The sequence below is a fragment of the Macrotis lagotis genome, chromosome 1 (genome assembly GCF_037893015.1).
Source record: "Macrotis lagotis isolate mMagLag1 chromosome 1, bilby.v1.9.chrom.fasta, whole genome shotgun sequence".
Lineage (NCBI taxonomy): Eukaryota > Metazoa > Chordata > Mammalia > Peramelemorphia > Peramelidae > Macrotis > Macrotis lagotis.
This window is the reverse complement of record NC_133658.1, coordinates 161,507,119-161,523,883: the sequence shown is the minus strand read 5'-3', so window position 1 is coordinate 161,523,883 and position 16,765 is coordinate 161,507,119. Positions and strand designations below refer to the sequence as shown.

General features: G+C 34.2%; 1 protein-coding gene across 2 annotated transcripts in view; it reads left to right on the top strand.

Annotated features, from left to right (window-relative positions):
* Nucleotides 1-16,765, top strand: part of ENTPD6 (ectonucleoside triphosphate diphosphohydrolase 6) — a 50,734-nt gene that overhangs the window by 22,462 nt on the left and 11,507 nt on the right. For both annotated transcript variants that reach the window (XM_074209308.1, XM_074209307.1), the window contains exons 5-11: nucleotides 3,334-3,409; nucleotides 4,540-4,575; nucleotides 6,021-6,109; nucleotides 7,204-7,283; nucleotides 7,706-7,770; nucleotides 9,633-9,725; nucleotides 15,321-15,461. In XM_074209308.1, the coding sequence (XP_074065409.1) occupies nucleotides 3,334-3,409; nucleotides 4,540-4,575; nucleotides 6,021-6,109; nucleotides 7,204-7,283; nucleotides 7,706-7,770; nucleotides 9,633-9,725; nucleotides 15,321-15,461 (580 nt within the window). The remainder of the gene's footprint in view (nucleotides 1-3,333; nucleotides 3,410-4,539; nucleotides 4,576-6,020; nucleotides 6,110-7,203; nucleotides 7,284-7,705; nucleotides 7,771-9,632; nucleotides 9,726-15,320; nucleotides 15,462-16,765) is intronic.

Genomic DNA, 16,765 nt, shown 5'->3' with positions numbered 1-16,765 from the left:
GATTCTCAAATCAGCTTATCATCCATAATCTCTTTACTGATCTTACAGTATCTCCAGCTATCTATTGGACAAAACTGGTATATCTTAAACTCATATGTCCAAAATTTAACCCCCCCCCCCAAAAAAAAGCCTCTCCTCTTCTAGTTTTCCTATTTATATGAAGTATACCACCATCCTCTCAGTCATCCAAACTTAGATATCACCTTCGGTTCCCTTTCTAACCACTCCTAGCCCATATTTCATCAATTGCCAAATTTTGTCAGTTTTATCTTCATAACATCTCTCATAGTTTCTCTTTTTTTTTCTCCTCTTTTTGCCACTGCTACCCTGGACCAGGCCTTCACCACCTCATAACTGTAGCCTTCTGATTTATCTTTCTGCCTCATCTCTCCACATTCTCAGCTGTCAAACTGATCTTCCTGAAGTGTAAATCTGACCCCCCCCATTTAGTAAACTCCAGCTTCTGCTACCCCTTTGAATGTCCATCGACATTCAAAGCCCTCCATATCCTGCCCTTTCCCACTTTCTCAGTCTTCTTAACTTTTGTTCCCCTCCTTCCCCTCATACTGTTCAGTCTTGTTTTGTTTTGTATATAAAACACTCAAAACTCTGCATTTTCACTGACTGTTCCTTATCCTTAGAAGTCTTCCTCTTCTCACCCCCTGCCTCCTCACTTCCCTGACTTCCTTCAAGTCCTACCTAATTTCTGTCCTTCTATAAGAAGCCTTTCCCAATCCCCCAACTCCAGTGCCTTCCAGCAGTTGATTATCCTCAGTTTATCCTATAGATAATATGCCTACATATAGTTGTGTGCTGGGTTTCCAGTTACATTGGGAGCTCTGTGAAAGCAGGGAATGTTCTGTTTTGTTTTGACTTTCTTTGTATTCTCAACACAATTCCTGGTATACTCTAAGTGCTTACTTAATAAATGCTTATTGACTAACTTTCATTATTTCCTTGTATCCACATTTTTAAGATGTTTTACAATGCCGTAATAGTCCATAGTTTAACCATTCTCTAAGTAATAAACATTATTTCTAATTTTTTTGCTCTTACAGATGAACCAGGTTTAACTATTTTTCTTTGTATAGGTCCTTTCTTCCTTTTCATAATATTTTTAGACTAAAGTCCTTACAATGGAATTCCTGGTCAAAGGGCATAATCTGATTTTGAATATTTCCATATATATATACATACATATAATATATTTATATTTATATATACTGTTATTAAGTCTTGAAAATAAGTTCCCATGACCCAGGGACTTTGCTTTCAAGGCAGACTTTTAAACTATTTTAGATTGTTTTGGAATGCTCTATTGAGCTCTTCAGAGCATTCACTCTGAAACAAATGAGAGGCCCTGTCCCTGAGTCATTCAGGGAATTCCTGTAAAATTCTCACGATCCATAGTTTGGAGATCTAGAGTTGGAGGCTTCTCCCCAGGGTTTCCATCTCCTGCAGCTTTAGGAAAAAAGTTTTTGAGGCTCTGTATGACTTCTATCTAGAACTAGTTCAAAGAAAATATGAAGATCAAATTTCATAATGTATATAATACAATTTATAACTCTAAAGTGTTAAATAAATATCAGCTGTTATTTTTACTACCTCTTGCTCCAGCCATCCTGTTCTTTGATTTTTTTAATTTTTCAAGTAATAAATATTTTAAATTCATTGGTTTTTTTCTACTACCTCCATTGAGCAATTTTTTAAACCCCAAAATACAGATTCCCCAATACATCTCTCTATAACAAAACAAATTCCTTTATTAATAGTGTCTGAAAATGTATTCTTCTTCTATGTGTTTTAAATTTATCACTTCTCTGTAAAGAGATGAGCAGTGTATTTCATCAACATTCTTTTGGACTTGTGATTTTTCATTGTGTCATTCAGATTGTTTTTCTCTATTATATTTTTTCATTATAAAAAGTTTTCTTCTTTCTCATTTTACTTTATATCCATTCATCAAGATTCTTCTGGTTTCCTCAGAAATTAACCTTTCATCATTTCTTATGGAACAATAATAATCCAGTATATTCATATACCACAAAAATAAAACTCTTAGTGTGAATTTTTGGTTACCATGGAAAGAGCTGTTGTAATCATTTTTGGACATATAGATCCTTTTTCTCTTTTATTTCTTTGTCAGTGTAGATCTGATAAGCAGTATAACTCTGTCAAAATGTATGCAATTTGTTAAACTTCCAAAAATAGTTCCAAATTCCTTTCAAAGTTAATGAACCTATTCACAAATTCATCAGTAGTGTACTAGTGCACTGTGTTTTCTCTCAGCCCCTCCAACATTTATTATAAATTCTTTTATCTCTTTTGACAGTCTTATAGGTATGATGTAGAGCCTAAAGTTGCTTTAATTTGCATTTCTCAAATTACTAGTGACTTTTTTCCATCATTGTTCATGATTTTCCTTTGGAAAATTTTTTCATATCCTTTAACTATCTTTTGGGGAAACAGCTCTTAGTCTTAGCAGTTTGAATCAATTCTTTCCATGCCTTTTCATAAGAGTGGAACTTGGTGTAAAGATTTTTTTTTCCCTCAATTACCTTTGTCCTTTCCAATTTTTAGATTAGATTAGCTGGTGCAAAAACTTAATTTTATGTAATCAAAATTGATTACTTTGTCCCATGTAATACTCTCAATCACTTGCTAAGTTATGAACTCTTCCCCTCTCCATAGATCTGGAAGGTAATTTCTTCCTTGCACCTCTAATTTGTTTTTATCATAGGCATATATCCATTTGGAACTTTTCTTAGTGTGTGATGTCAGGTGTTAGTTTGAGTTTAAACTATTTTCCCAGTTTTTCCAACTGATTTTGTCAAATAGTGAGTCCTTCCCTCAATAACCATGGTTTTGGGGTTTATCAAACATTATGCTAGTATACTTGTTATTTGTGCACCTGATCTGTTCTTCTGATCAGCCTCTCTTTTTAAATCAGTGTTAGAAAACCAGGATTTTTATACTATTTTGTAGTATAGTTTGGATCCTAGTACTGATAAACCTTATAAATCAATCCAATCTTCTAGAGTTCCTCCGAATAAGGACTAGATTATAGCTAACCGTCCCAGGATGACTTTGGGAGTGAATCTTTCAAATGTAGTTCTAGAATCTAGCTTAGATTCTTGAAATCAATAGACTAGGATATTTCATAGCTAAAGATTTAGGAAACTATAAGAGAGAATTTTAATTTTAGGTTCTGAACTCCACTATGCAAAATAAACTCAGAAATCATCATGGTATTCACCTGTTCTTTTATTTAAAAGAATTATGACATGAAGTAATTGTAAATAATGAAATTGGTTTTCTTTCTGAAAATAATAGGTAAGAGAGGTTTTTCAGGCATCACCTTTCCTTGTAGGAGATGACTGTGTTTCCATAATGAATGGAACTGATGAAGGTAAGATCTGAAATGACATCTCGACATATACTTAATATTTAAAAACTTAATTCTAAGTACATATTAGACTTTTTTAATTTGTAAAATGTTGAATGAATTAAAGAATTCTGTAAAGTTAATATCTCATAGATCAGTATTCAAAATATTTTTATATTGTACCTATATCCATAAAGCCCTTTGAATGATGACACTACTTTTATCTGTCTTTGGATAGTGATTCTTAAACTGGATACCTTTTCACTTTTGTATATCTCATAGTTGGACTTTATATGTGGAAAAGAAAATCTACACTTCAGTATAACTAACATAGTTTTCTTCCTTTTATTATACTAAATAATAAGAATTCCATCAGAATAGGTAGTTGCTTTTCAAGAGAAATGAACAATTTTAATTTTCAAATTTTCTTCTTTCTGTCTTTAAAAAATAATTTAGTATCAGAAATGAAGGAAGGAAAAGCTGCTAAATACTCTTCTATTTTATTTACACAAGGATACATTTTTCTGATTCTTGAATTGGAACCAGATACTAGAGTAGGAAAGGGAATTGTATGGAGTACCAAAAAGAAAAGATCTGACATGCTGTGAAAAGTTTATAAATGTTTGGAAAGATCAACAATAGATATTTTATTTTTTATATGTTTTCTTCAAGTGCATATTGCTAGAGGAAGAGAGAATGTCTGAAATGTAGTATATATTTGCTAACTTTTCAGCTTTGGTACGTGTAAACATTTAAAACAAAATATATTTTCTAGTTTAATTTCAGTCTATTCCAGTTTTGCTTACATATATGATTTTATATATGGATATGTATTATGTATACACAAACACAAATACATGCATGCACTGGGCTGTTATATATATATCATGTGTACATATGTATGTCTGTTTATAGTCAAAGATAGATAGCTAGAGAGACAGACATATATCCATTTACTAATTATTACAAAGAGCCATAAGTAAACTGAGTGAAATATCTTTATTAAACTCATGGCTTCCAGACTGAAAAGGAATCAGGGAGTCTAATTACCTTAGTTCTTAGCACTTGAATATTTCTTTCATTTATTCATCTAGTGTTGAATATTTAAAATGTCTTATCTTATTAATGATTGTTTTATTCAATCTTTCTTATAGGAGTTTCAGCATGGATCACAGTGAACTTTTTAACAGGTATGAATAGGTTTAACAGGTTATTTATTTAACAGGTATAAATAGACCCAATAAAGCTGTGACCTAAAGAGTGTTATTTCAAAGCAACTTCCATTAACTTCCAAGTCTGGATATTCAGCCAGCCTAATTGAAAGCAAGACTTTGGGTTGTTTTTTTTGGCGGGGGGGCGGGGTTAACTTGAATTGTTAAATTTCTTTTATAATTTACCCATATTTCCAGTACAGTATTTGCACAGACTATGATAACGAATAGAATTTTTAAATCTGCATTCCTCAACAAGGCCAAAATTATCTTGTACTTAATTGTTGTGCTTTTTTATTCCCCTTCTAACCACTTAACCCACTTTAATGCTGAAGAGAATTAACATTTTGACTTTTCAAGCTCATGCCGTGGCAGAACTATTTTACCTGACCTTTTATCCTTGCACCATTATTTTCGGTCAGAAATATCAAGTGCCTGTGGAGACATTCATCTCAGTTTATGTTAGGGGTTAAAAAAAAATACTAGATCTGAGATAATATGAAATCCTTCCTTTAGACTGTGTTTCTAAAGAATACTTTCTAAAGTGCCCCATCTGCTCTGTATGGTAAGTCATATAACCCCTTGGTCACTGAAATAAATGACAATCTAAGAGCCTCTCCAAATCTAAGTACATGACCCTATGGTTTCTTTGATTCTCACAACAAATATATAAGGTGAATAGGACAAATAAACAAATAGAAATGCTAAAAACCTGATGCAGTAAGGTTTTCCCCTTTAGGGAACTAAAAGACAATTTTATATATAACTGAAAATAATCCAAGAAAATATAATTTAGGGGGCGGCTAGGTGGCATGGTGGATAAAGCACCAGCCTTGTAGTCAGGAGTACCTGGGTTCAAATCCGGTCTCAGATACTTAATAATTACCTAGCTGTGTGGCCTTGGGCAAGCCACTTAACCCCATTTGCCTTGCAAAAACCTAAAAAATATATATATATAATTTGATTTTTGTCCAACCACTAAGGCATTTGAACTATATTGCCTAAAAGAACCATCTTACAATGTAGAATAATCATGGAGTTTTGTCTTGCCAGTGAAAAGAATGGAACTCCTTTCTAGATCTAATAATTGTATAAAAGGAAATTCATTTAGTAGGTAGATTTAAAAAAAAATAATAATTCTCCAGGGAGTGAGCCAATTATCAATCACCTCTCCATTAGGTGAGTCAATCCCAGTATCTTTTTTGATGGCTACTTTTTGTAGCTGTAATTACAAAATTATAATTTTGATAACCAAACATTTCCTTAAAAACATGTAAGATCTTTAATCACAACATTCTGAAGCATTTTAGTCTCTCCGTTTAGGAGTTTCAGTTTTTTATTCTTTTTGTTTATATTGTTTTGTGATACCTATTTAATAGCTGTTGTGAATTGGTATTGTTTTGATCTTATTTTATATTCTCTAGGCAATTTAAACACTCCAGGAAAGAACAGTGTTGGCATGCTGGACCTAGGAGGTGGATCAACACAAATTACATTTCTTCCAAAAATTGAGGTAATCTGATCCTACTGTTTTTCTGCAACTAAGCACTGATCCAAGATATGCTTTATTGGCTTTTCAGCATTGGTGTAAGTAGTCATTATTGTAGCAAACTACATTTTCCCATTTTATTTATCTTATTTGATATTGAGTTGATATGGAATTAATCTGAGAATCAGATTAAAGTCTTTTTCTTCATGTCTTAAAGCCATCATGGAGTTAGGTGGTATGGATTCAAGAGAAACCCCTGACTAGGATATATACCCAAGGAAAAATCTACACTTAGCAAAGTTATGTGAAGGCATCCATATAGTTCTGTCAATATCTTACTGAAGCTATAATGGCTTTATTTTCCACTCCTTAAGTAGAAACCAGAGACTGTGGTTAGGGCTTTTGATTTTTTACTCCATTTGGCAGCTGTTTAATGGAATGATAAATAAGATAGTACCTTAGTGTCTTTAGGCCAAAGTTAAAAGCACTTTGCAGATATTGCCATCTGCTTCCCCACAATTTTTCTGTGACATGAAGAAGAGCCAGTTCATATTGTTTTACAGATAGAAATCTTGAAGCTTTTTAAAAATAAATATTCTGTGAAAATTTAGCTTATTTTTAATTGACATAAACTGTCTTTAAAATGCTTTGCCTCTGGGGTGGCTAGGTGGCATAGTAGATAGAACATCAGCCCTGGAGTCAGGAGTACCTGAGTTCAGATCCAGTCTCAGACACTTAATAATTTCCTAGCTGTGTGACCTTGGGCAAGCCACTTGACCCCATTGCCTTGCAAAAAAAAAAAATACTTTGCCTTTCCTGCTCATTTTAAATCAAAGGAATCATTTAATTTATCAGAATTATCATTGAGTTCTTGATTAACTTTCAGTTCAGGGAGCAGACTGAATCTTTCTTTACCTTGAGGGAAAAAATATTAGACTTTTGCCTTATTTTGATCTTTGCTAAAATGAAGTTCTTTGTAGTTTAATTTGGCAAGATGGTTTCTATTAAGTAGTTCTGTAAATGTTCGTAATCTTTCCAGTGTTTTATTTTGTGGGAGGAGGAAGGTTCTGTATATGACCACATTGGACTCTTACAGTAACCCTTCTGTTGCTCTTCAGGTCACCCTCCAGACGTCCCCAGCTGGGTATATAACCTCATTCCAGATGTTCAATACTACATACAAACTATATTCATACAGGTTTGTTATGAAAAATAGAACTGTTGACAGTTTTTAAGCCTTTTTTTATTGCTATCAAAGAAGATACTAGATCCATTTTTTATTTAATTTATAAAACTGAAGCATCTTAACTGTTTTTTTCCATTAATGTAATCCTTACTGAAGGAAATCTGAATTGTATCTGAGAAAAATGGGATAGTAACTTTAAATTATGCAATAAAATTTCCAGACTTTCTCTTGCTACATATCAATTATGATAGATTATCATAATAAAGTTTGAACTCTGTAGAAAGAAGTTTCTAAAAGAAGACCAAAAGCAGCCTTTGTAGCTTCTTTCCAAACAGCTTTCTTCTGATCAAGGCCAGGCAGATGCACTGGCAAAATGATTGGTAAATTCTCTAAAGTACAGTCCCTTCTTTCACCAAGGACTTTATTTTCAACAGCTACTTGGGACTTGGTTTGATGTCAGCAAGGCTTGCAATCTTAGGAGGAATAGAGGGAAAACCTGGTAAGTAGGAAGAAGTTTTAAGACCTATTTCTGAAACTTATACTTTTCATCTCTATCACACATAGGCAAGTCCTTGAAAAAAATCTGCAACTCACTCACCAAGGAGAAATTTCATCTCTTGGCCTTCTTCCCCTCCTGTGAGGACACTTGCAGTGGAGATATGTATATTGGTGCCCCTATGCACAAGAATCATTATCCTTTCATAAGAAAATGAACACATTGTGACTCTTGGTCTCTCATTCAGCTTGCCAGAAGCAGAATTTTTGTATAGTCACAAATGGATCCCAGAAATAGAACTTCTTATTGGCTTTAGAAATCCAGCTGCATATCATTTATGACAAAATGGACCATGAAAAGCCTTGAACTTGAGTGTCCTGAGATTATCTCTAATTTTATATATTTGAAACGTTGCATTACTCTATATATTATTGTATAATTCCTATATTACATATAAATTTATATAATTGCTTTACTCAGTATAATTTTATAAATTTCTACAAATGAATGACTGTTCCCTTGCAAATTGCTTTTCTTCTATGAAAACTCATAAAATAAACCAAAACTGAACTTTGCATTTAAGGCAAGATTTTTGACATTGTATATAACATAGGATGTACTAGATAGAAATCCATTTTAGATCCTGAGTTACTTTATTACTGCATTTAGCCATAAAGTTGAATACTGTAACAAAAGTTTTGCTAGATTTTATAGTTTCATCCAGTTATTCAAGTTTTCAAAAGACTCCTTTTTAATTTGCTATCTTAAGGAGATTACTTTACTCCCATAAACCCTTTTTATGTTAATTCAGAGCATGGGGGTTCATTTTCAACTCTGATGTTTCTAGCTTCCCTTTTCCTTAGTTGCTGAAAATCAATTATACTTCTATTGTTATGGGACACTAAAAACTTAAATTATGGTCCTCCTATACAAGTGTCATTTTATGAAATAGACTTTTAGACTTATACTAACCAAAATTAATGCCAGTTTTAAGAATTTAATGATCATCATCTTCTCTTTGTCACTTTCAAAAAACTTACAAAATGTGTGTGCTAATCCGTTTCAATTTTCCTCTGCATAGCCTGCTTGCATCCTTTTCTAAAGTTATCCTGAAGCAATCTGCAGTTACAATGCTGCTTATAATCACAGAGATGCCACCAATCACAAAGTACTCTATGAGGCATAAACTATATGTACCTATTTTTTTTAAATGTACTTATTTTTCATTGGTCAGTAACCTCTCATCTGACCATAAAGGATTTAACAGTAGGTCATTAGAGATCATTCTCATTGGCTGTGGAGTCATGTCATTATTCTGGTTCCTAGATTGCCTATCCTTGAAAAAGTGAGAGATGCTCTAATTCATCTTTCAAGTATACTAATTCTTAATCATTATATTTCCCTTTACAAACAGAGGTCAGGAAGCTGGAATAAGAAGCTGTTCAATGTTAAGGATTTAGATTATAGGCAGAGATTTCTGTTTCTTTAAAGGCCAGAGTAATGTTTTATTTGTACAGATGCTAATTGTTGAGGGATTTGTTTGTTTGTTTTTTCAAATCTGAATGTTTTTCCTCATTTCTAGGGACTGTTTCTTTTCTGAAATAATCTGAAACATTTTTCTCATGTTTTGCCCCAAATTTTGTAAACAAACGTCAAGTTTTTCCTTTGATTAAACTAGAACTCCTCACTCAGTCTTTGAAAAGAGGTCTTGAAAATAGAAGTCAGTCTTTCAGTTTTTGGTATAGATTTCTCTTTATTTGCCAACTCAAAGTCTTGAAATTCCAGACCAGCAGCTGGGATCCAAATGCCCATCCTGGTTCTACATCTTGTCATTGTAACATGATATTTTATTATTTTGGTTTCAGACAATGAGTTGATCAGCCCCTGCTTTCCTTCAAGTTTTAATGGAGAATGGGAGCATGCCGAAATAACATACAAAATTTCAGGGCACAAAACAGGTATGACCATTCTTTTTTGCTTATTCTTTTTATTTTGAGGATATTGAAAGATTAAAGAACAGCCTTCTGAGAAGTTTAGTACCTTTTTTTCATAAACTACCTTTTAGAAAAAGGAAGCATCACCAATCCTCTATCATTCAGTAGGTATGAATAGTCTTAAGAGCTGTAGTGATTTGTCTCCCCAGGGTTTTGTGATAAATTAGCAACAGAAACAGAGATCATTTTCCTAAGCTTATTCCCCTACTTACTAGTTGACTGTTTTATCAGTGCAGTGTTTTCCATGGAGCCTAGAATTCCTTCAAGCCCTATATTCTCCATGAAGGTCATAAAGGCTGGCTCATAATCACTGAGAGTGTCAAGTGCCCAGGTACACATTAGACTGTGGTGAGAACTGTACCATTTAACATCAAGTTAAATAGCCACACTGTCCTCACAGCCTAAGAATGCACCTAACGTACACAGTTCTGGACAAAATACAAAGAGAAAGAAGTTGGATGAGAAATAGAAGCTGAGCTGTGAAATTTAATTAGATAAACAAGCCATATGTAAGAGTCTCAGTTTCCCATGCCTTTCTCTTTCTGGCCTTTCTATATGGAAATGTTCATATTGGTGATTTTTTTAAATTCATAATAAAACAATTTTTAAAGCATACAAAAAAAGAAAGACAAACTTAAATATTATTTAAATGCCAAATTCTTAGCCAAAAATAAGTTGGAAACCACTGGACTAGGCAACAATACTAAGTCTAAGCATAGAATTTGGTATTCCATAAGTTCCTCTGCAGTCTCTGCCAGCCTTTGAGTACCTATTTTCCAGAAAGGGTATTTTTTTTTCTAATAAGCTCTTGCAATCCCAAGAACCTGGCAAAATAACTATACTTCCACTCAGTCAATCACCCACCCACCCCTGGGATTTGGAGCTGAACAAATGTATCTGTCCTATTGGCAAAGAAGCATAATCTTTTTGCCAAGTTTGTGAATAGGAATGGGGGTGGAATCTTGGCATTTTTCATTTTGGCAACTATTGCCACAGAAATAATTTCCCAGTCATCTCTCTCTCTCCATGTTGCCTAGCAAGGAAAAAAATGAAGCAAACTTCTTCAGTTAGCCCTATCGGTGGGTTCATGGTGAATCTGCTACTCAATCTTGGACAGTCCCCATTTCAGGAAAAGACTGTTTCTAAAAAATCATTTATAAGTCACTAGTTTAGAAAGTAGAATATGTTTTCCCTTAGAAACAATGTTGGAAACTCTTAAGTTCCTAAGCCACTCTACAACAAAACTATTTAATTATGAATTACCTATACCTGAAGTATGTTGTCTAATGTTTGAGAATCTAACCATTTATACATATGTTATAACCTTATACAAAACTTTGCTATTAAGCATATGTGATTTGCAAAGCACTGAAAAAAATTATTACCATAATTAAGAAGAGATAATTAAGGCTTTGGTTTTTGTTCTCATAGAATTTACAGTCTAGAGAGAAGATGCAATATACACACAAATGTGCAATACTACACAAATATAAATCTAGCAAGAATAAGCTATAAATACATAAAGCAGATAAAATTGCTTTTGCAAGACTGAAGCAAAGAGATCTTTTCTGCTTTGGGAAATTAGAGGTTTCCTATGGGATCTCAAGCTGAATCCCAAAACATAGATTTTTAACCCTTAAAAAAGATAAATTTCTGAGTCTGATAATGAAATTATATTTGAAGTCCCATCACATACTACCTTTTTTATCACTCTAGTGCACAAATATATGTTATATTGATATGTGTTGTTATCTTACTACTCTATAATACCATCTCCTTGAGGACAGAGACTGGGTGTTATATAAACTTTGTATTTCCTAGCACCCAGTAGCCATACTGTCCACTCCTTAGACATTTGAACAGCAGAAACACATGTCCATCCATAGCAGCCTTAAAAGGAACTCATAGTCTTTAACTTCCTCCCTCCCTCTTCCCTCCCACCTCCCTGTAGTTATTGAGGGTTTTCCTAGTTTCCAACCATTGCTAATAGCTCCTGTGGTATTAGATAAGGGCTCCATGGGCAATAAGGTGATGGACTTTGAAGTTGGGTAGTGGTGATAGATTAGAAATAAGGAACTTAGAGACCTTTTGAAGAGTAGGACAATGATAGAGATTGGGATAGATGGTCTAGGGTAAGGATAGGTTTGAAGATTTTGGGTGTGAGGAATAAACAAAATATGAAGGTGATGGGGTCTGGATTTTCAACTATGGAGGGTCTAATACTTACTGTCATTATGAAACCCATGGATACTTCTCTGTCTCATTATTCCTTTTTTCTCCTGGCTACTACCTAGTCCACTAAAGCAAGGGGTCTTAAAATTGGCATCCTGAAATCCTGGATTCAGATTTGGCCTTTGCCATTGGCTAGCTATGTGGCCTTTGACAAATCAATCTTTTTTTTCAGCTTTTGTTTCCTCATCTGAAAAATGGGAATAAGGATATAATCTGCAGTACAGAGGATGGTTTGTAAGATTTGAGTGATATAGGCACACTATATAAATGTCTTTTGCCCAGGGTTTCTCTCCTCTCTGGGTCTTGAAAAGAACCTGCTCATATCTTGTCCATGTTAGATAGTCCTTTTAAGACTTTTTAAAAAGTATTTTGTGTACTAATAACAACTGAGAAGAGATAAAGACAAAGTTTTCCCTCCTATTTTCCTATACTACTTTCTTTCCTATTCTTTCTTTTTCTACAGTCTTTACCTCATATTAAACCCTGTAGGAGGGCTAAAGTATAAGATTCATCTCTTGAAGATTTTGTCACAGGTTGGGAGTTAAGAGTTATGTCTCAGAAGGCACAATGATGAGAATATGGAATAGAGTCTGGGAAAGTTGCCAAGCATAGACACTGAAGGGAGGATTGGAGTGGGAGGAAGGATTCTCCTCCACCCCAGACCCTATTCTGAACTGACAGGGCCCTGGGGGCCTTCAGAAGGAAAAGGAAGAAAAACTTATCAATGACTATAGTAAAGGAAAGAAAGTTTCTGTGGCCTGCAGGCTTCTTGAACTATTCATATGTAAGAGATGTATATGAATTCACCATATGTAATTTGAGACTTCCCCTTAGCCTACTTGTTTCTCAAGAACAGGAATGGGGAACCTTTTTTTCAAGGGTCATTTGAATACTTTTTAACATCTGTGGGGATCATACAAAATTATCAGCCTAAAAATTAGCCTGCAGTATTTGATCAAACATTTAAGAAGCTAAAAAGCTTCTTAACTTATTGAATTTTGAGTCCTGCCTTTGGTTCCCATGGCAGTGCCAGACCAAATGATAAGGTCCATGGGCTGTATATCCCACCTCTGCTCAAGAAGTCCCTTTTGGCTTTTAATTTCATTATCTTTTTTAACCATACCAGACCAATCAAGAGACCTTATAAATCTAAGTCTTTGTCTTAATAGGTTAATTTTATGCAAATCATCTCCTTTGATAAACATTTGATTTCTGTGTAAAATGAGAACACCACCACTTGCCCCACCTTATGTATGTCCTATGACTATTGTGAAGATAGATGTACCAACTCAGAATTGTTCAGAAGAATTACACAAAATCAGTCCAAATAATTAGGTTATTGCTGGGTCTCTATTATTCTGGAAACTTTTGTTTTTGTTTTCTCAATCCCTTAGCCCCTTTCAGAACCACAGAATTTTAATGTTTCATTGAATTCAGAAGAATCTTATTTAGTTGCTCCCCTGAAACAGAACTTATGCCAAGGACATAAAAACAAAAATTCCATCTCCAACAAGCTTATTTTTATTTTTTCCTCATCTTTTGTAGCAAAAAGCTATTGAAACTTCTTTTTTTTTTTACAAGACAATGGGGTTAATTGACTTCTCCAAGGTCACAGAGCAAGGTAATTATTAAGTGTAGGAGGCTGGATTTGAACTCAGTTTCTCCTGAATCCAGGGCTGGTGCTCTATCTACTGTGCCACCTAACTGTCCCCAAGCTATTGGAGCTTCTTGATCAGAAGAGTGATATGTTCAGAGAAGCTTTGGAAAAAATCACTAATGCAGTTGTATGGAGTATAGATTTGAAATAGAAATCATTTGGAAAACTATTGCATTAGTTCAAATGAGACAAATAGTTGGTGTTTGTGGAGTAGCTGAATATGAGAGATGTGAGGGGAGAGAAAAACTATGAGATTTGGCATGTGATTGATTGTATATGTGGCCTGTGTGACAGTGAGTAGACAAGAATGACACCAGGGTTGCAAACCTGCATGACTTAAAAGGTTATGCCCTTGACAGTTATAAGGAATTTTTTAAGAGATTAGTGTTTGGGAGAAAAGTTAAGTTCTCTTTGGACCCCTTTGATTTTTTTGATGCCTGTAAATGCAAATCCATGAAAACCTAGAATGTAGATAATATCCTTGAAGAAATGCTCAGCTTTGTCAAGAGAGGTCTCAAAGGATGAAGACCAAGAAAGAGCTGAGATTTGTTAATTTGGAGTACTTATCAATTGGAATAATTGGGGAATGCGATTTGATATGAGTAGGATAGTTAGATGACATATTTCAGAATAGTGAGAAGAAGTGAAGGCAACTTTTTAGAAAATTGGCTGAGAAAGGCAAAATATGGGGTGGTAACATAATCCTAATGATGTTTTCTTTGTAGAAGGGGAGACTTGATTATGTTTTTGGTTTTGGAATCAATCTCCTGAAGGAGATGGAAAGATGTGGAGGGAGTGGCCTTAGTGAGGAAAAAAGCTACCTCATCAGCATCAAGAGTAAAGGATTATAATATTAAGTGACTGTGAAATGTGGAGAAGAAAACAGAGAACTTATATATATTATTGACTTTTCTTAGAATAAGTAATTTCTAAAACTTTCACCCATCTATGTATGGCAGTGTAAGAGGAAAATAATGTTATGAAGAATTCAATAGAAAGAGACATGGATGGGGCAGCTAGGTGGCATAGTGGATAAAGCACCAGCCTTGGAGTCACGAGTACCTGGGTTCAAATCTGGTCTCAGACACTTAGTAATTACCTAGCTGTGTGGCCTTGGGCAAGCCACTTAACCCCATTTGCCTTGCAAAAACCTTAAAAAAAAAGAGAGAGAGAGACATGGAAGTCCCATACCATGTTGCATCCATGATACATAACCATTGGCAAATCATTTAATATCTCTGAATTTCAATTTCCTTATCTATAATATGTCATTGATAATAACTATAGTATCTACCTCAGGATTGATTGAAGTATTTTTGCAAACCTCTTTGCCAATCTTAAGGCTCCAAAAAATTTTCAGCAGTTATCATTACCTTATTATCCATGCAATCTCAAATTTTTTTTTTCTATTTAGGACTAAGGGTAATAAAAATTCACCGGCCCATTAACTATGAACTTGTTCTCTTCATCATCTTTTAATAGATTAGAGATTTCCAGCACTGATCAAGAATTCAAACTTATGATTTTTCTTTGGCATATCTGGCATCTTGTTTCACATATAATTGAATTACTTCATAAATTAAATATGCAGAATACATTAGGCCCTCACATATATGCATGCTTAGTGATTTTCAGAAACCAAAACTAATTATATATTTCCTTTGCTTTAGGGGTTCATCTGTATGAATTGTGCTCTAAAAGAGTATCAGAAATCCTTCGAAATAAGGTGCATAAAACTGAAGAAGTCAAGAACTTGGATTTTTATGCTTTTTCTTACTATTATGACCTTGCAGCAAATGTTGGTCTCATAGGTAAGGATAATGTTACTTGTCTTTTTCATGCCCAATTTAGCTGTGCCAGAGTTAACAGGGTCTCCAAATACTAGGTTTCTTTTATGTCCTTTGGGAAGATTTTTTTTCCCCCTTTCATTCTTAATCATATCAAAGAAATCAGGGAGAAAAGATTATGGAAATATGCTTGAAACTGTTTTAGCAATCAGTGACTATCCTGTTGAGTATCTATTTTATGGGTGAGATGGAGTGAGGGGAGGGAGGGAGATAGTAGCTCAGATCTGTTATTTCATTTCTGTAGGGAATTCCTAATGAGTGAACTATACCAATGTGGGTCAGCACCTTCTCTGGAGAAGAGAATTGCCAGGTGGACAGAGCCATTGAGTATTTTGTCCAGTTACAATGTGTCAGTGGGTTAGAATCTAGATCTGAGATTGGTTCTCTCTTCACTATCCTGGACTGCCTGTGGTGACATAATTCTGAATAAGGAGTTATTAGCTTAACTTCTAGAAATTGATGAGTTCATTGATACTACTAAAACTATCACTTCTTTTTATATTAAAAGATACATTATATTTATACAACTTTTATACCAATAATTTAAACCCAAATCTAGCAAATTTTCATGGAATACACACAGTTAAAGCAGTATCTTAACCCTACCTTAGAGATAAATAATCTTTGTCCCCATTTTACATTAATTGGAATTTAGAGATAACAAGCTTCACTTTTCTGAGGAAAGAATTTGCAAACCTTAAAGTCCTATACAAATGTAAATTAGTTTTGTATCACCACTGCCACCTATCTGATTATATCTCAAGCCTCTCCTTGTCCAAGAAAGACTTGCTTTGGAAGGGATCAACCTACTTACCAGCTGTTCTGAGTAGTTCAGCATGGTCTAGAGACAGCCTAATTCATCTTTATATATTCTAATGAGATGAACCAGGGTTGAGAGTTTTGATCTCCATTTAAAGGCAGATGAATTGAAAAAATAAGTGAGTCCGGTCACTTCTCTTTAAACTAAAACCCAAATTGAAATATACCACCCAGAATTGGGGGTAAATAAGGATTTGCATCATTATATGAAGTTACCATCTGTTGCAGAATCCTCAGATAGCCCTGTAATACACAGTACTCAAATGGAATTGGAATCTTAATATTTGTTTTCTTTCAACAATGTAAAGCAATCCACCCATGCCTGCCCTTCTTGTGCAATTCTAACCTATGGCTTCCCATAAATTTTCCACAGAAGGTCCACCCAATTGGAATTTTCCCCCCTATATTTTTTGGCATTACGATGATACCAAAGGAACACATGGGCAAAC